Genomic DNA, 20,115 nt, shown 5'->3' on the forward strand with positions numbered 1-20,115 from the left:
AAGGGTATGTAAAAGTAATACACAAGGAAGGCAGTAGAGTAATATGATCCTTTATTGCATAAACATCAGATCGTCACCAAATAATGCAGATAGACATCAAATAATATGCAACACTGTTCTTCAACCGCCGGTCCGCAGGAAATTTCTGCCGGTCCGCGCAGTGCTGGCAAGATTGACTAACTTCAATTTCCTGCCAGTCTGCGCAGGGCTGGCAAGATCAACTTATTTTCAGCTGGTCTATGCTGGGCCGTAGAGATCATGGGGAGCCTCCGACAGTGGCTTTCTCCCCTCTCTGCAGCTCTCCTTTACTTACCAGCGCAGTGATTCACGAAGGCAACCTTGGGGCTTTTGCTGAGTCGCGGCTGCCTCTGATGATGCAACTTCCTCTTTCCTCAGTGGCGGCGCGACCTAACAAAGGACCCGAGGCTGCCTTCCTGAATCGCTGTGCTGGGAAGTAAGGAGAGCTTCTGGGAGGGGAGAAAGCCACTATTGGAGTCTGGGAAGCTGCTGGGCAAGGGAAAAAAAGGGACAGCTGCTACTGGAGAGGGAAAAGGAGAGATGCTGCTGGGAGGGGAGGAGGGAAAGGAGTCTGGGAAGCTGCTGGGCAAGGGAAAAAATGGGACAGCTGCTACTGGACCTGGAGGGAAGGAGAAGGAGAGATGCTGCTGGGAGGGGAGGAAGGGAAGAGTTACTGCTAGACAGGAAGAGGAGGGAAGGGAGAAGGAAAAAAGGAAGGAAACAGCTGGCAGGGAGATTAGAGGAGGGGAAGGGGAGAGACAGGCATGATAAAGTAGAGAGATTGATGGGAAGGGGTCAGCAGAAAAATAAGCAGAGAGGGACAACGATGGTAGATCTGGTGTAGGAGAGAGAAAAATGAAGAGAGCAGTGAAGCTGGAATGAATCATGTAAAAAGGAGAGAGGGGGGTGCAGGCTGGATGGAAAGGGGAGAGGGGCATAGAAAGAAGACAAATACCGTATGGAAGGGGGAGAGGACAGACAGTGGATGGAAGGGGCAGATGCTGGATTGAAGAGACAGAGAGGGCAGAGCTGGAAGGAAGAGAGTGAAAAGAAGATGAAAGCAGAAACCAGAGATGACAAAAGGTAGAAAAAATAATTTTATTTCTATTTTGTGATTAGAATATATCAGATTTGAAATATATATCCTGCTAGAGCTAGTGTTAGACATAACTGGGGACTGCAAAGCCCAGGCAGTGCTTCTTTAGCTTCCAGCTGGCTTAGGGCGCTCTCTGACCAGGGGGCATTTGCCCTAGTTGCACTCCCCTAAAATTATTCCTGTCATGTGTGACTGCAGTATTCTGTTAGCATGATATTTTGGTGTAGCATTCTGTAATAATTTGGCTTGTTCAGTTTTCTTGATAGTAGAGGGGATATATGTGAAGGGGAGGGGAGACAAGGGTTTATTGATCCTTGCTCTGTATTATTTGTATTTATAAAATGACAATTGTACAGAATATTGTTTCTTTTTACACTTTAATAAAATACATTCAATATAACATCATAACTGAGGCTTGTGTTGATGGGATCAGCTGATTTGCGGGGACCGAGCTCGCAGAGATGGGGCGGAAACGTGATTTTTAAATTTTAGTATTAGTAGTTTGCCGGTCCACAAAATAATTCATTTATTTTTGCCTGTCCATGGGTGTCTACACGGTATTCGCTATGCAGATAAACTGGGAAAATCCTTTTTCTTCAGAATCACAGGTCTTTGGAACGACCTTACTACCCCGCTGCTGAACCTGGGCTCCCTCCAATTATTCCGCAAGCAACTGAAAACCTGGCTTTTCACTAAAATGTAATTCTATCTCCCCTTACTCTTCTCTTCTATATATAAGTTCATGTAAACCTTTTTTTTTCCTTCTCTTCCTATATTTTAAGTTCTTGTAAACCGTGCCAAGCTCCACATCTGTGGAGATGATGCGGTATATAAACTTAAGGTTTAGTTTAGTTTAGTAAAAAGGTTGAAAAACACTGATATACAAGATAGGAGCAGAGAATATCTATATACACCAACTAGAAATCTTCACTATGTCTGCCATGGCCTTTCCTGATGCTGACCGGGGACTTGAGCAATCAATAGGTAGGTGCAGACATGGATCTCCCGAGGCTGCAGCAAGATCCAAAGTCCAGGCTGTGACTCTCAGTCTTATTTAGCATGAGAAATGCTGAATTCACTATTACAAATTGTTAGTTGCAAGTCTGTCTCACATGCAGGTAAGTGGTTTTCAGATTCCGTGTCCTTAGTTTCAACTATAGCAGGATATACTCCTGATAACAAGAGTTGAGACAAAGTTGAGCACAGACATGAAACGATACAGGATGCATCCACGTATGTTCTCAGTAACAGGGTTGAACCAAAGTTAAAATCAGAGTTAAGGCAGACATAAATATTCACATCCAGTAGCCAAAGTGGCCACACATGCCATGCCCTGACCAGCCATGGGCATAACACAAGGGATATTTAAACCATGAACATTGAAACTGCAAACCCATACTGTTACCAGCCCGACCTCCCCCCATGTCTTAGGCAATCCCCAAACACGCAGACATTCCCCCCAGCACTCCCCTTCCCTACCACGTCTATCTCCCGCCAAGACTTCAGAAAACGTTCTCCCCCCCCTTGTCACATCATACCCTACCCCAAACCCCCTTCCCTCACATACAATCTCAGCCATACCCACCAACTCCCCCCCACCCAATCAAGCACTCAGATACTCATATACCCTACTTATCCCAGGACAAGCAGGCAGCCTGTTCTCACATATGGGTGACATCATCCACAGAGCCCGGATGCGGACAGCCTCACAAGCAGACTTGCTTGTAGACACGTAGAAGTTTTGAGTTAGCTGTACCGCGCATGCTTGAGTGCCTTCCCGCCCAGCGCAGGGCAAGTCTCCTCACTTCTCAATTTTTCACGGAGCCGAGAAGTCCATCTTTGACACTCTGCGCTAAAGTTTCTTCTTCGTGCCTTCTCTCACCGCGGTTTGTGGTACTTTTCGTCATGAATCGCTGTGTTTTCTTTTCTTTCAGTTTAAAAAAAAAAAAAGACTTTATTTTTTCTTCGTTCGACTGGCAGGGCAGGCCACTTGGCCGCAGCCTGTGGGCTTCAACTTTGCTGCGGCCATTTTCCCTCCTATGTTCCGGCCAGCAACAGGCTTCAAGAAGTGTAGCCAGTGCCAGCATGCGACTTCACTCACGGACCCACACCGTTGGTGCCTCAAGTGCCTTGGGCCTGACCATGATCCTAAGTCGTGCGAGCGCTGTGCTACTCTTCAACCTCAAGCCCTCAAACGTCGTCGGATTTTAGTGGAGAAACTGTTCGGGATGGACTCTGCAGTCACACCTTCGACCTCGAGCGCTGCCTCAGTCCCATCTTCCACTGAGGGTCCTCCTGCTTCCACGACTCCGACCTCGAGCCTCATCAGCCTTCCTCGTTTGGGACATCTTTTTCCTCAAGTAAATCTGCTGTCTCGTCCCCTGAACTTCCCTCAGGTCAGATACCTAAGCAGAAGATTCCGGCAGTGGTCCTCAAGCTTTCCAAGACTTCTAAGTCGAAGCATATCTCCAATACCACCTTGGAGCCACTAGCCGCAGCAAGTGGTCCGGTTTCAGACATGGATCCATCTTTGCCGGCTTCTCTCCAGACCATGTTAGAGCAGCAGTTTGTTCAATTATTGACCAAATTTGGGCCGACGCTGTCTTCTCTAATCTAGCCTGGGCAATCGGCAGTCTCCTGCGAGGTCGAGTCTCTGCCTATGCCTCAAGCTGAACCTTTGCACTCTATGCAAGGAGCAGAGTCTTTGCGAGTGTCTGGTCTGGCATCTACGCACCCTATGCAAGGAGTAGATTCTTTGCGAGTACCTTGACAGGAATCCTCAAACTCCATGCAAGGAGCAGAGTCTTTGCGAGTGTCTGGTCTGGCATCTACTCACCCTATGCAAGGAGTAGATTCTTTGCGAGTGCCTCGACAGGAATCCTCATACTCCATAGAAGGAGCAGAGTCTTTGGGAGTGCTTCGAGATTCCTCCATTAAACCTCCTGAGTTTTGATCTACTGCTTCTAGCCCTATCCATTCACCGATATTATTGCCTACTTCCATCTCTAGGGCGAAGTCTCCTCGAGACCTGCTTCCACACACCACTCTTGTCATCGATTGAGGCCTTCACCGAGGCATCCATCCAGCCATAGGTCTCCTTCCAAAGAGCAACCTTCTTCGTCTAGACCTCATTTCAGACTTTCCAGCTCTTCCAGACCACCAACTCCTCGATCAAGGTCTCTGCTTCCAGACCTCGAGGACTCAGCTGCTTCCATTGCCTCGTCCAAGTCTCCATATTCTTTTGATGGTCATTTCTCTAGAGAGGCTTCACCTCCGACTCAGGCTGCCTCGAGGTCATCGAGTCCCTATTGGGGCAAGGCCTTGGCGGATCAGCTGTCTTTCTCTGCTTTTCTTTCGCAGATGGCTGATGACCTAGAACTTCAATCAGATGCTGGTCCTAAGTACTCTAAGGAGTATCTCAAGATCATGCATCTCCCTCAACCTCCTGCAGAGTCACTTAAGCTTCCTCTTCACAAGCTTTTGTCTCAGACTTTCACATGCTGCCTGGAGACCCCTTATACCAGTCCTGCTGTTCCAGGCAAATTTGACTCCAGGTATAGAACTCTGCATTGTAAAGGGTTTGAGAATTTGCAATTGTCTCGCTAATCCCTTCTTGCGGAGTCCTCCTTAAAGAGATCCCATCTTTCCAGAGTCTATGCTACTGTTCCTCCTGGAAGGGAGGAGAAAACTATGGACAAGTTTGGATGTCGTCTTTATCAAAATGCTATGATGTCCTTCAAAGTCCTTAATTATAATTTTATCTTTGTTACTTATCTCAAGTTCCTCATTGATCTTATTCCCAAATTTCTCAATTACCTCGATACATAGAAGCACTTTGAATTCCAAGAAGTTATTGCTACTGTCACAACTCAGATTGCATCTTCTTCAGTCCTCTTATGATGCCTTTGAATTGTCAGCCAGGGCAACTGCTTTCTCTGTAGCAATGCGCCACTTGGCCTGGCTTTGCACCATTGGACCCTAATCTTCAGGACCACTTGGCTAACATCCCTTGTGCGGACAGTGACCTCTTTGATGAATCCATAGAGGCAGCCACCAAGAAATTGTCTGAACACGAAAAATCTTTTGCTTCCATTGTCAGACCAAAGCCTAAGCCAGCTCCTGTGAAACCTTCATGCCCTCCTCCAATTTTCCAGAGGCGTTATACTCCGAGGGCGGCTCCTTACAATCGAGCGCCTCCCAAGAAACAACAGTAACAGAAGCAACAGAAACCTCAGCCTTCTGCTGCACCTAAGGCTGTGCAGCCTTTTTGACTATTTAAAACAGAGCATAACCTCCATCGTTCTGTCTCTGTCCTCTCTTTCCCCCCCCCCCCCATAGGAGGTCGTCTCCATCATTTTTATCACCGATGGGAGACCATAACATCCGACCTCTGGATGCTGCCAATCATCAGGGAAGGATACGCTCTTCATTTCACTCAGGTTCCACCAGAGCTTCCTCCAAGAGAGTATCCTTCCAGTTCATCCCAGACCGCCCTTCTTCAGGAAGCTCAAACTCTGCTTCGTCTCCGTGCCATCTGCTGTTCCAAAGGAACTGGTTCGAAAAAGATGGGCAATCTGCGACCCATTCTGGATCTCAGGGCTCAACAAATTTTTAGTCAAAAATTTTGCATGTTGTCCCTGGATGCCCTTTACCCCTATCAAAATGACTGGTTATACTCTCTGGATCTCAAGGAGGCTTATACTCGTACTCCCATTCATCCGGCCTCCCGTCAATATCTCGGATTTCGGGTGGGGAATCTGCATTACCAATACAGAGTGCTACCCTTTGGCCTGGCTTCATCTCCCAGAGAGTTCTCCAAGTGCCTGGTGGTGGTAGCAGCAGCTCTAAGGAACCATGGTCTTCAGGTGTTCCTCTACCTAGACGACTGGCTCAACAAGGATTCAACATCTCAGGGTGTTATTGTAGCGACCCAACGGACTACGTGGTTCTTACAAAGCTTGGGATTCAAAATCAACTTTCCCAGATCCCAACTTCAGCCCTCTCAGAATCTGCAGTTCATCGGAGCTGTTCTGGACACTATCCAACTAAGAGCATTCCTTCTGCAACAACGTCTGGAGGCTCTTCTTCAACTCTGTCATGCAGTGTCTTCCCATTGTTCAATCTCAGTGAGACACATGATGATACTCCTAGGTCACATGGCATTCACAGTACACGTGACTCCTTTTGCCAGACTTCACCTCAGAATTCCTCAGTGGATCCTGGCATCTCAGTGGACGCAAGCTTGCGACCCACTCTCTCGACACATTACAGTTACTCCCTCATTGAGACACTCTCTCTGCTGGTGGATGCTCTCTTCCAATCTTTCCAGAGGCTTGCTGTTTCAAATGCCCCCTCATCAAAAGGTCCTCACAACAGATTCCTTGACCTACGCTTGGTGGGCTCATCTCGATGGTCTCCGTACTCAAGGCCACTGGACCAGTACGGATTGTCAGTGTCACATCAATCTATTGGAACTCGGAGCGATCTTCAATGCTCTCAAAGCTTTTCAACATCTTCATGACCAGGTAGTCCTCATTCAGACGGACAACCAAGTAGCCATGTACTATGTCAACAAACGGGGGGATGGGATCTCCCTCCCTTTGTTAAGAAGCTCTGAAGGTTTGGGATTGGGCAATCCTCCAAAACACTATCTTCAAAGCTGTCTATATGCAAGGGGCGAAAAACTGTTTGGCGGACAAATTGTCATGTTCTGCAACCTCTCGAATGGACACTCAGTTCCTTGCGTCTTCATCACATTTTTTCGCAGTGGGGAACACCTCAGATAGATCTCTTTGCAGCTCCCCACAATCACAAACTGCCCCAGTTCTGCTCTAGTATATATTCTCCTCATTGCCTCGAGGCAGATGCTTTTCTACTGGAAAGGATGAATCTTTTTCTATATGCATTCCCTTTCATTCTCAAGACTCTTTTCAAGTTGAAGAATGATCATGCTACCATGATTCTGATAGCTCCTTTGTGGCCGAGACAACCTTGGTAATCCTTCTACTTCAACTCAGCAGCAGGAAGCCATACCTTCTACTAGTTTTTCCGTCTCTACTTACACAGAGTCAAGGATCTCTACTTCATCCCATCCTGCAGTCTCTACACCTGACAGCTTGGTACCTCTCAACATAATTCCTCTTCAGTTTTCTCAACCTGTAAGAGGCTTCTAGAAAGCCTGCCACTAGACAGTGCTACCACCAAATATGGACTAGATTTGCTACGGGGTGCATCTCTCATAATAAGGAGCCTCAAGATTCCTCCTTATCTTCTGTTCTAGATTCTCTTTTGCACTTATCCACCTCTGGCTTCAGTCTACATCGATCTGAGTCCATCTCAGTGCAATTGCTGCTTTCCATCAGCCTATTGAAGGGAAACCCCTCTCTGCTCATCAGGTGGTTTCCAGATTCATGAAAGGACTTTTCAATGTCAACTCTCCTCTCAAATTGCCTCCAGTGGTTTGGGATCTCAATGTTGTTCTTGCTCAATTGATGAAGCCTCCGTTTGAACCAATGTATACGGCTCATCTGAAGTATTTCACTTGGAAAGTGGTGTTTCTCAATGCCCTCACATCTGCTCGAAGAGTCAGTGAGCTGCAAGCATTAGTTGCTGATCCACCTTTCACAGTTTTCCATCATGACAAGGTGGTCCTCCGTACTCATCCTAAATTCTTACCTAAAGTGGTTTTAGAATTTCATCTCAATCAATCTTTTGTACTTCCAGTGTGTTTTTTTCCAAGGCCTCATTCTCATCATGGAGAATCAGCCCTTCATACTGTGGGCTGTAAGCATGCTTTGGCCTTCTACTTGGAACGTACCAAACCACATAGAACTGCTCCTCAACTTTTTGTCTCCTTTGATCCAAGCAAGTTGGGACATCCAGTCTCTAAGCGTACCATCTCCAACTGGATGGCTGCTTGTATCTCTTTCTGCTATGCCCAGGCTGGATTACAACTACAGAGTCGAGTCACAGCCCACAGTCAGAGCAAAGGCAGATTCAGTGGCCTTGCTCAGATCTACACCTATTGAGGAAATTTGCAAAGCTGCTACCTGGTCCTCAGTTCATACTTTCACTTCTCACTATTGTCTGGATGTTTTCTGCAGATGGGATAGCCATTTTGGTCAGAGTATTACAAAATTTATTCTCCTAAGTTGCTAACACTCCCACCATCCCATTCTGGTTAGCTTGGAGGTCACCTATATGTGAGAATAGGCTGCCTGCTTGTCCTGGTATAAAGCACAGTTACTAACCGTAACAGTTGTTATCTAGGCACAGCAGGCAGCTATTCTCACAATCCACCCACTTTCCCTGGTTGGCTTCTCTGCTAGCTATCTGAACTGAGACGACTCGCCCTGTGCTGGGCGGGAAGGCACTCGCTCTTGTGCGGTGCGGCTGACTCAAAACTTCTACGTTTCTACAAGCAAGTCTGCTTGCGAGGCTGTCCGCATCCGTGCTCTGATGGTGACGTCACCCATATGTGAGAATAGCTGCCTGCTGTCCTTGGATAACAACTTTTACAGTAAGTAACTGTGCTTTATGCCTCATCCATCCCATCCAAGCAGACTGTGACAGGGAAGCCCCTGTCCCAGCCAAAAGAACTACAAGACCCAGCATGCACCAAGTCCTGGTCCCGGGAAAACCTGGCACGGAGCTGGGACAGCCAGCACAGCCAGGAAGGGAAGAGAAAAGACAGGTGATAGCACAGCCCAAGAGTCAGAGGGGGAGGGCATTAGAACCTAATTATTCCCCCTATTACTCCTTTCCTTCGGCTGTGAAACCAAAGCCCAACCCAGGAGGGGGTGAAGCTAGCCCTAAGGGAGTGCAGGTCAAAAAGCCTCCAATACAGACTAGCAGGAAGCAACTAGGAGACACAGCTGTGGCTAATCCCAATCAGCCATCAGCCAGGAAAGATTGCAGCTACCACGGAGTACCTGTGCCTCAGCCTAGGACCCTATCCTGGAGACAGTCCAGCAGGAGGGGGATTGAGAGCCCTGGAAGGTATCTCGCTTGGACGGAGAAATCCTGGGTGGGTGATCCCAGAGATAGGCAAGAAGGAGACCCGGTTAGTAAAGAGCTAACCCACAGGCAAGGAGGTAGTTGGGATAGAGAACCTGAGGTTACCGGGTGGAGAAATAGTCTGGGCCAAGAGGCTAATGATTGGGAAATGAACAGTCTTGCTGAAGAGAGTGAACCTGGAGAGGCCATGGAGATAGGGGAGAGTAAGATATAGTGTTCATGCTAACTCCCCCAGAAATCCAGTCCAGGACTTGAAACCCTGAACACAAGCAGGGCAGAAGCAGTCCTCTCCAAGGGAGAGAAATCCTTATAAGAAACTTTAAGTTGCCTTTCCTTCAGAGGACCAGTAAAAGGAAGGTAATTAATTTGGGTTTTTTTTTTCTGGGAACGGTTTCCCAGGCCTGAAGCATTTGGCAGGGATCTTGGAAGCCAAATCTTTGTGTTTTTCCTTTTATCTTCAGTTTTGTGTGAACTGGCTCTGTGTATTGGACCTGGAAGCTCCAGGCAGAACATAAGGACTTGTGCCATATTTGGGCTTTTGAGAATGTGCAAAACTAATTACCTGTTCCCAGATATTTTTTCTTTTTGCAAACTTTAATAAACTTGAATCCAGTTCTTAGAAGATCCGTCTTCCGAGTTTTCATTTCACCAGCCATATAAAAGGCACTACAATAAATCTACCTGTGGCCCGGGCCCGGCTTCCCACCTACTCGGGGACTGGCCCGGCCACAAGACGTACACATTCAAACCATACCAGCAAGCAGGCAGAAACTGCCCCTCACCCCTAGACTCAACTCAAATTAAGGCCATGCCCCAAGGCAGTATCAGGATAAGTCTCTTCAAGTGTCATCCCATGAAACTCCAGGATCCCTGGCCAGTGTCAGAGCTAGAGACTAGTGCTGGAGCGGCAGAGCAGAAGCCAAGAGAGCGGGGACATAGGTTTCGGATGTGCGTTATGGAAAAGAAGTCTCCAAACATTGCTGGGTGCTGCCGGGGTTCAGTCTGAGGACTGTAGGCATGAGGCAGAGCCTCGGCTGCTTTCCTTCCTCTGAATTGCTCGATGTACCCCTCTGCTCTGCCTTTCTTGGAGAAGGGGTAAAACGCGGGCCTCAAGACCTTGATGAGATTTTAGCGCTGACGGATCCTAATACTTTTCCCTCCCTATGCTGAGACGGATCCGTCAGCGCTAAAATCTCATCGAGGTCTGACAGAGACAGAATCTACAAGTGGCATGGACATGGACCTCAGATTTTTAAGGCCGTGCGGGTTCAGATCCATGAGGTCTGTCAGGTCCATGAGGTCCGCATTTTACCCCTTCCCGAAGCAGAATGGTGAGCATGGGATGCCTCCTGCACAGAATCGGGTTCGAACTCTCTCCCATCTCTCTGTCCTCCATTTCTGAGACCGCTCCCATGCGGTGCAGCAGGCTTTTTCACAAATCGCCCTGCAGCGATTTAAAACCGGTGCTTTTCTTTTTGAGCAGCATATGTCCACGCAGCAAGTTCCCTACACGCAGGAGGTTGAAAGGCGTAGCTGGGGAGTCGAGAAAAGCTCAAAATTAGGGGGTTTTCAGCTTACAAAGGTTGGAGCTCGTGCTCTAATCAGCCATGTAGTTTGGTGACATCACCAGAAGTCCCAAATTTTGGAATTTTAAACCATTTTGTTTGTGTTGGGGTTTTTTTTTTTTTTTTTAAATCAGTCTAAGAAATAGCAACTTTTATATATTGCAAGTCAAAAAGCACATAATAAATGTATACAGATTTGCGTGATGACATACTGCATATTTAAAGAATCTGAAGGTATAGTAGAAGCAATTAAAAAAATATTTGGGCCTTGAAGGGCGACATCGAGCATCTTAGTAACTGGAATTTTTTTTAAAGAAAATAAGTAGATCAGAGAATCTTGAGCCTTTGTGATAGACCAGTAGTGAACAGCAATCTACCTTCCTTTAAATATTCACATGTTTTTGACCTCTGAAAGGTTCAGAATACGATGATTAAGACTAATTGTATAAATATAGAGGTGCAAGCGGTATTTTTTTTTTTTTTTTAATGGAATGCTGTAGTCTGCCCTTTAGGGTTAGAGGAAATTAAGAGCAGGCCATTGCTGGAGGCAAGGGGGGAGGGTAAATTTTCTTTTGAGGTCTTCCACCCTATCCTCAAGGAGCTCCTTAGAGTAAGAAGTTTCCAAAGGATCATATCAGTTTTATCACTATTTTTGGGATCTACTTCAGGAGAGCTGAGGTTTATGAATTCTTTTTTTTTTTTTTTTTTTTTTTTGGGGGGGGGGCTAATAATGTTTTGGCTTAAGAGATGCCATTGAGACCTCTGGATGGGAATAGTTGAGAAGTTTCAGGTTAGTTGTTTTGATGCTGCTAATATGAGGTTGACTAGAGAAGTGTATGAGTTTGATAGCTTTTATTTTTTTTTGGGGGGGTTGAGGGTTTGTTTTTTTATATGCAAAATGGCCTGTTTCAGTTTGTTAATCAGGGGAAGATTATCAAAATTTTAACATGGTCGCTAAACCGGTTCCAACTGGTTCCATGTAGTTGGGTGACATCACCAGAAGTCCCAAATTTTGGAATTTTAAACCATTTTGTTTGTGTTGGGGTTTTTGTTTTTTTTTTAAATCAGTCTAAGAAATAGCAACTTTTATATATTGCAAGTCAAAAAGCACATAATAAATGTATACAGATTTGTGTGATGACATACTGCATATTTAAAGAATCTGAAGGTATAGTAGAAGCAATTAAAAAAATATTTGGGCCTTGAAGGGCGACATCGAGCATCTTAGTAACTGGAATTTTTTTTTAAAGAAAATAAGTAGATCAGAGAATCTTGAGCCTTTGTGATAGACCAGTAGTGAACAGCAATCTACCTTCCTTTAAATATTCACATGTTTTTGACCTCTGAAAGGTTCAGAATACGATGATTAAGACTAATTGTATAAATATAGAGGTGCAAGCGGTATTTTTTTTTTTTTTTAATGGAATGCTGTAGTCTGCCCTTTAGGGTTAGAGGAAATTAAGAGCAGGCCATTGCTGGAGGCAAGGGGGGAGGGTAAATTTTCTTTTGAGGTCTTCCACCCTATCCTCAAGGAGCTCCTTAGAGTAAGAAGTTTCCAAAGGATCATATCAGTTTTATCACTATTTTTGGGATCTACTTCAGGAGAGCTGAGGTTTATGAATTCTTTTTTTTTTTTTTTTTTTTTTTTGGGGGGGGGCTAATAATGTTTTGGCTTAAGAGATGCCATTGAGACCTCTGGATGGGGATAGTTGAGAAGTTTCAGGTTAGTTGTTTTGATGCTGCTAATATGAGGTTGACTAGAGAAGTGTATGAGTTTGATAGCTTTTATTTTTTTTGGGGGGGGGTTGAGGGTTTGTTTTTTTATATGCAAAATGGCCTGTTTCAGTTTGTTAATCAGGGGAAGATTATCAAAATTTTAACATGGTCGCTAAACCGGTTCCAACTGGTTTTGCGTTCATGTATTTTAGCGGCAGATTATCAAAATGGCTTACCGTGATCTTTTCCAAGCTTCCTAGCAGTTTCCGACTCTGCCATGCAAATGTATTACGAGGTCATTAATATCAATGCCTGAGTGCTGATTGGCTCAGGCATTGACAGGAAAGTAAAGCTTGACAGCTCAGACCTTCTATGGGAGGGGCCTTAAGCAACCTGGGCCAGTCAGAGCCTTAGTCCCCTCCCTGGCACAACCCAGTTTGCTCCAGGAAAGGGGAGGCCTACCATTTTGAAGAGGTGGGTCTGCTGGGTCTCTATTTGTGTGTTTATTCTGCGCATGTGCCAATCACTATCACCAGTGATTATCACTTTCAAATTTAGTGACCCTCCACAAACCTCATTTGCATGTGTGGTTTTAAGAATGGCTCGCCTTTTTGAAATTAACGGTAGCAGCCTGTCAAATTTTACCATCAACATTTGAGAATCTTCCCTTCAGTCTGTACTAGAGATCATAACCTTTTAATTAGATGCAGTAAACTTCTTTGAACTCACCTTTAGGAGAAAGAGGAAGATTCTGAATAAAAATACAATGAAATATATTACAAATTCCTTGAAATTGCATGGGCTATGAGCTCTGCTTAGATAAAAGAAAATTGCCTTGATGCTTCAAGAGCATATTACCTTAATATAGAAATGGTTTGCTCATGAGTAAATTACGTAACTTGGATAATACACTGGTACTTTTATATCTTTTATTTGGAAGGGGACAGATGTAAACAAGACATTGGACAGCGGAAGAAAGCCTCTTCACTATGCTGCAGACTGTGGACAGGATGAGATCTTGGAATTCTTGTTGTCAAAAGGAGCCAATATCAATGTATGTAATAATAGAATATATATATATCTCTAAGCAAATTGTAGTTGGTTTCTTTAGTTTTAAGATAATAGCTTTGGATATTTAAGAGTCTGTTAGCTCAAAGATTACCTAAGATAATCTTTATTTGTAAACTGCTGAAAATTGCATTTTATAAGTAATACTAATATATTAAATTCAAGAAGCTGAGCAGGTATAAAATGTGAGAATCCAGGGGTATATGTACATTCTTTTACAATCCCACTTTATTCTGGGACTGGTGGGTATTGTCTATCCTGGCCTGCCAGGAGCTGTAGGAAACTTCAATTGATAGAAGTCTTGACTCCCGAGAGTCACGTGATGGCAGCGCTCTGACCAGATGTCCCCTGCTTGAGCTCTGCTCTCTTTCCTGCCTTAACCCCCTAAATCTGCACTTGTCAGGGCCAGTCACCTCCTAAATCCGGTATATAACTTACCCGGACTGCCTTGGCTATTGCTAGAGGGGTCCCTCACAGCTTGCGGCGGCAATTCTTGGCAGTTATGCCCATTAAGTCCACGTGGCCTAGAAAAGACAAGTCTGCAAAGCCTACCAGCATGGCGGCTCCCAGCCTGACACTGAGCACCACGCCCTCGCACGAGGAGAACATGCAGGTCTCCGTCCGCCATATCTCTCAGCTACTTGATGAGAAACTATCTAAACTCCACTCCATCCTCCAGGAAGTGAAGGACAGTATCGCTGGGCTTGCAGCATGCCTACAACATGCAGAGGAACGCATTTCAGCGCAGGAGGACAAAGCAGAGATGGCGGACTGCCGCATCACCTCTCTGGAGGCCCAGATGAAAGTGCTTGAAGAGCAGGCAGAAGACGCTGAGAATTGCGGCCACCAAAATTCTCCACCGTATAGGCTTGCCGGAGATGGTCCGGGATGCAGAGCTGGGCAACTGGTGGTAAACTAGCTGCCACAAACCTTGGGGCCAACTCCATCCATCAACAGCTCTGTCCTCCTGGATACCCCTGTGGACCTCTGAGCGTTTTTGGAGAAGTTACCTGCTCCGTGAGGGGGCTCTGGCTTTTTGCATACGGATGCTGATGTGCTCTCGGACCTTATAGGAGGCCTGGCTTCCATGGGGGCTGCAGGGTGGCAGGGAGCAAAGGCTTTGTTGATCTGACCTTTTCTTGCTTAGCAACTTGAGACCTTTGCTGGTGGGCATCTACTCTTGCAGTCCTTTCCCACGGCACTGATTGGAGCCTGTTGGAGTAGGGATGTAGATGGAGAACTCCCCCCCCGTGGGTGCCGTAACTGGGATGGTAACTGGCGTCCGCGCCTTTATCTTCGCATCGTGCCTGTGGCTTCCAGGGATGAAAACTTCTGGTGCTGACAAGACTTGACACCTTGCTCATTTTCTTGTTCTTTGTGGGGGGGGGAGGGCTCAGGGATCTTTTGTTACTATTTGGTTTCAGGGGAGGAGTTGGAGCTGAGTAGATGGGGGTTTTGGGGGTGTCGAGGTTGGGAGCGGGTGGGGGGGAGTGCGTGGCGGCTTGAGGGTATTAGGTTCTGATCTAAACACAGTAGTGGTCTGCCAGGAGCAACTGCCTGGCTGTCTTTTGGGAGTACAGAAACGCACATTTCCTTGTTCATCGGGAGGGAGGGGACCTGGCTGGGGGTTCCTTTTTTTCACTACATGTGGAGCTACGGTGTCCTTTACCCTACCTTGAGGGACCAGTAGAGTATGGTTAAATTGAACATCTCCACACTTAATGTGGACAGGATCCATTCCCTATTAAAAGAAAGAAGGTATTGATATGGTTTCGCAAAGAGCATGTTGATATTGCATTCCTACAGGAAACACACCTCACGACAGTAGAACATGAGAAATTGAGGCGGGGTTGTATTGGAGAAATCTTTTCTTCCTATAGCAACTGTCAACGAGGGGTGGTTCTTTTTGATCCACAAGCAACTTCCCTTTCACATACATAAAGTTATTCTGGACAAAGAGGGTAGATTTGTGATGGGCAGAGTACGATAATGGGGTTTAAGAAAAGATTGGATAATTACCTACTGGAAAAGGGGATAGAGGGGTATAGATAGAGGATTACTGCACAGGTCCTGGACCTGTTGGGCCGCCGCGAGAGCAGACTGCTGGGCACGATGGACCTCAGGTCTGACCCAGCAGAGGCATTGCTTATGTTCTTATGATGGTCCTCGGGGAGCTCTGGGGCCATAGACTGATGCTTTGTAATGTTTATGCCCCCAACATTTATAGTCATCGTTTCTTTTCAGGGTTGATGGCGAGACTGGCACAGCACCCGGGATATCAAATAGTCCTGGGTGGAGACCTCAATATTACAGTAGATCCTACCCTAGACTGTGCCCCTCCCCCCAAAAAAAAACGCTTCACACGGATCACAGTGGTAAAGGAGCTAATTTTCTGACACACCACCTGGGGCTTCTGGATATCTGAAGATTATTATACCTGACGGAATGTACTTATACCTTTTTCTCTAACCCACATAACCTCTATTCGCGCCTAGATTATTTCCTGCTGTCTCCCTCCTTATTGCCTGTGGTGGACGCTGTGGATATTTTGGAAGTTCTGCTGTCGGATTATTTTCCAGTGTTGCTATCTCTCCAGATAACAGCAGATCCTTCTGAATGGATCTGGCGTTTTCCTTGCTATTTGTACAAGGATCTGGATTTCCATTAGTATTTGCGAGATAAATGGCTGGATTATTATGACACTAACTTTGCACCTGACCTTGACCTCGGCCTCTTGGTAAGCCTCGAAAGCTTATATTGCGAGAAGGAAGAAGAAACAGGAGGCAGAGTTGCAGATGCTGTCTGGGGAGCTGCAACAATTACATAGATGTCACCAGGGTAGTTTGACGGCTGCAGATCGATCTCACTTGCGGGAGATTTGGTAACAGGTTGACGCGATTCTTACAGCCCGGACTGCACGGGACATTTATTTTCACCGCTATAGACTTCATAGATGGGGGGGGGGGAAGCGGGTAGCTTATTGGCTCGATTCGTCCGTCCATATCGTAAGCGCCAGGTGATTACATCCATCACTGATTTGCATGGTCATACCCATAAGACCGAAGCCCATATTCACCAGCAATTCGTGACTTATTATAAAGACTTGTAAGTCCATAAGCCCTATGAAGAGATGAATAGGGAAATGTTTTTCCAGGAAATCCTACTCCCTAGGCTTACGCAAGCCCAGATTCAGAGTTTGAATGCCCCCATTACTCGCTAGAAGGTGAAGACAGGTATTAAAGGGCTTAAGCTTACCAAATCCTCGGGACCCAATGGCTATGGGCCTGAATATTACAAGATTCTTTCAGACATCATCTCGCCTTCCCTGAGTTCAGCTTACAACACACTATACTCTGAGGGGCCTGGACAGCTACAATATAACCCATGTCGTGCTACTTCCTATACCGGGCAAGGATGCCTCGCAGGTGGGGTCCTACAGGCCCATATTGCTCCTTAATCAAGATGCGAAGCTATTGACGGCACTACTCGCAAAGCGCTTGAATGCCTTTCTGCACCTCCTTATCCATGAGGACCAGGTGTGCTTCGTCCCTGGCATATATGCCTCTATGAATCTCACTAAAGCTTTGATGGCTATATATTCGAGAGGGGGGGGGGGGGGTGTTGGTAAGGCAGTTATCGTGAGCCTGGACATGGAAAAGGCTTTTGATATCATATCATGGTCATACCTTTTCTGGGTCTTGGAGCAATACGGGCTGAAGGGTACTTCTTTGGAGTGGGTGCATAGTCACATAAGAATGGCCACTGCTGGGTTAGACCAGTGGTCCATCAAGCCCAGCAGTTCGCTCATGCGGCGGTCCCCAAGTCAAAGACCAATGCTCTAAATGAGTCCAGTGTCACTTGTGTACATTCCAGTTTAGCAGGAATGTACACAAGTTTAGTCCAACTCTCTTGAATCCCTGGAGGGTGTTTTCCACTATAAGAGCGTTCCAGTTTTCTACCACTCTCTGGGTGAAGAAGAACTTCCTTACGTTTGTACGGAATCTATCCCCTTTCAACTTTAGAGAATGTCCTCTCGTTCTCCCTACCTTGGAGAGAGTGAACAATCTGTCTTTATCTGCTAAGTCTATTCCCTTCAGTCTCTATTTTTCCCCCAGGCTAGGCTTCTTGTTAATGGTCACCTTACCTCTCCCTTCTCTCTGGAAAGGGGCACATGTCAGAGTTGCTCGTTATCATCGCTTCTCTTTCTCCTTGCTATCGAACCACTGGTGGTCAAGATAAGATTGGATCCAATTATTCTGGGCATCAAGATAGGCACTTGGGAGAGCCGCTTCAATCTATTCGCTGACGACATCCTCTTATATTATCCCAGGACAAGCAGGCAGGTATTCTCACATATGGGTGACGTCATCGACGGAGCCCGGAAGCGGACACCTCACAAGCTGACTTGCTTGAAGAAACTCGAAGTTTTGAGTTGCCCGCACCGCGCATGCGCGAGTGCCTTCCCGCCCAGCACAGGGCATGTCTTCTCAGTTTTCCGCGGAGCCGAGAAGTCCGTCTTTGACTCTCTGCATATAACTTTGTTCCTTTGTGCATTCTCTGAACCGCGGTTTGCATTTTTTTCTTCACGAATCGCTGTTCTTTTATTTTTTTTATTTTTAGTAAAAAAATAAATAAATAAATTTTCTTCTTCCGTTTGTTTTTCGGGACAGGCCGCTTGGCCGCAGCCTGAGGACTTCGATCTTGCGGCGGCTATTTTCCCTTCTATGTCCCGGCCTGCCACGGGCTTCAAGAGGTGTAGCAAGTGTCAGCGCGCGATCTCTCTTACGGACCCTCACGGACGCTGCCTCAAGTGCCTTGGGCTGAAACATCATCCAAGGTCGTGCCTGCCTTGCCAAACACTTCAGCCTTGTGCTTTCAAGCGTCGTCGTATTTTGGTGGACAAGCTCTTTGAGATGGAGTCTTCTATTGATCCCTCGACTTCGAAGGCATCTTTGGCCTCGACTCCTGCCGAGGCCCCTTCTGCGCCTACTGCTTCCACCTCGAGCCTCATCAGACCTTCGTCGCTTGCAGTGGCTCTTGCTTTGACGTCCTCTGCTGTATCTTCCCCTGTTTCCTCAGGTCAGATAGCTCAGCAGTCGGTTCCACCGGTAGTGATTAAAGTGTCTAAGACTCCCAGGTCAAAGCACACTCACACTACCTCGAAGGAACCTCCAGCCAAAGCAGGTGGTCCGGTTTCAGATGCGAATACATCCTTGCCGGCTTCTTTCCAGACCATGTTAGAGAAGCAGTTTATTCAGTTCCTTACTAACATGGGACCCAAACTGCATCCTCTTATCCAGCCTGGGCATTCAGCAGACTCCTGCGAGGTCAAGCCGTTTCCTTTGCCCCAGTCTGAACTTACACACTCTTTGCAGGGAGCAGTCTCTGCGAGTGTCTGGTCTGGCATCCAAGCACGTGAAGCAAGAAGCAGATTCTTTGCAAGTGCCTCGACGTGAATCCTCACACTCTATACAAGGAGCAGAGTCTTTGGGAGTGCATCGAGGTTCCTCCACCAAACCTCTGGAATTTTGATCTACAGCCTCTAGTCCTATTCATCCGATGGCATCGGCTGCTCTCGTCTCTGAGGCGAAGTCTCCTCGATCCTCGAGATCTGGTTCTAGACACAGCTCTCACCGACGTTCGAGGCCTTCCTCGAGGCATCCTTCCAGGCATAGTAATTCTTCTCAAGACAGACCATCTTCCTCTAAGCCTCGATCTACTCCAACCTCGACTAGACCACTGACTCCTCGTTCGAGGTCTCCGATGCCAGACCTCGAGGATATTCCAATTTCGATTGCCTCGTCCATGTCACCAGGTTCCTTTGATGCCGAAGCTTCATCTTCAACTCAGGCTGCCTCGATGTTCTCGAGTCCTTCTCGAGGCAAAGCATTGGCAGATCAGCTATCTTTCTCGTCTTTCCTTCGTTAGATGGCTGTGGACTTGGATCTTCAATTAGATACTGGCTCAAAATACTCTGGAGTATCTAGAAGTCATGCATCTTCCTCAACCTCCGGCAGAGTCTCTTCAGCTTCCACTTCATAAGCTTTTGAATCAGACTTTTGGTCGATGCATGGAAACATACCAGCTGTTCCAGGCAAATTGGACTCTAGGTATAAAACTGTGCATCACAAATGATTTGACAACTCACAGTTATCTCATCAATCCCTCCTTGTCGAGTCCTCCCTTAAAGAGGTCCCATCCTTCCAAGGTTTATGCCACCGTTCCTCCTGGAAGGGAAGGGAAAACTATGGACATATTCGGACGTTGCATCTATCAAAATGCTATGATGTCCTCTAAAGTCCTCAATTATAATGTCAATTCATCACTTATTTGGAATTTCTTATTTCTTTATTGCCGAAGTTCTTGCATTATCTGGATACTCAAATGCACTTTGAATTTCAAGAGGTTATTGCTTCTTTGTCTCAACTCCGGTTGCATCTCCTCCACTCATCTTATGATGCCTTCGAGTTGTCTGCTCGAGCAGCTGCTTGCTCTGTGGCTATGCTTCGTCTTGCCTGGCTTCGTACCATTGATATGGACCCTAACCTTCAAGACCGCTTAGCTAACATTCCTTGTGAGGGCAATGACATCTTTGATGAATCTATCGAGGCAGCCACCAAGAAATTGACCATGAAA

General features: G+C 46.4%; 1 protein-coding gene across 4 annotated transcripts in view; it reads left to right on the plus strand.

Annotated features, from left to right (window-relative positions):
• MTPN (myotrophin) overlaps nucleotides 1-20,115 on the plus strand; it is a 205,842-nt gene that overhangs the window by 39,735 nt on the left and 145,992 nt on the right. For all 4 annotated transcript variants that reach the window (XM_033958119.1, XM_033958118.1, XM_033958120.1 and 1 more), the window contains exon 3: nucleotides 13,352-13,465. In XM_033958119.1, the coding sequence (XP_033814010.1) occupies nucleotides 13,352-13,465 (114 nt within the window). The remainder of the gene's footprint in view (nucleotides 1-13,351; nucleotides 13,466-20,115) is intronic.

This window comes from Geotrypetes seraphini, chromosome 9 (assembly GCF_902459505.1).
Source record: "Geotrypetes seraphini chromosome 9, aGeoSer1.1, whole genome shotgun sequence".
In the NCBI taxonomy this organism is placed as follows: Eukaryota; Metazoa; Chordata; class Amphibia; order Gymnophiona; family Dermophiidae; genus Geotrypetes; species Geotrypetes seraphini.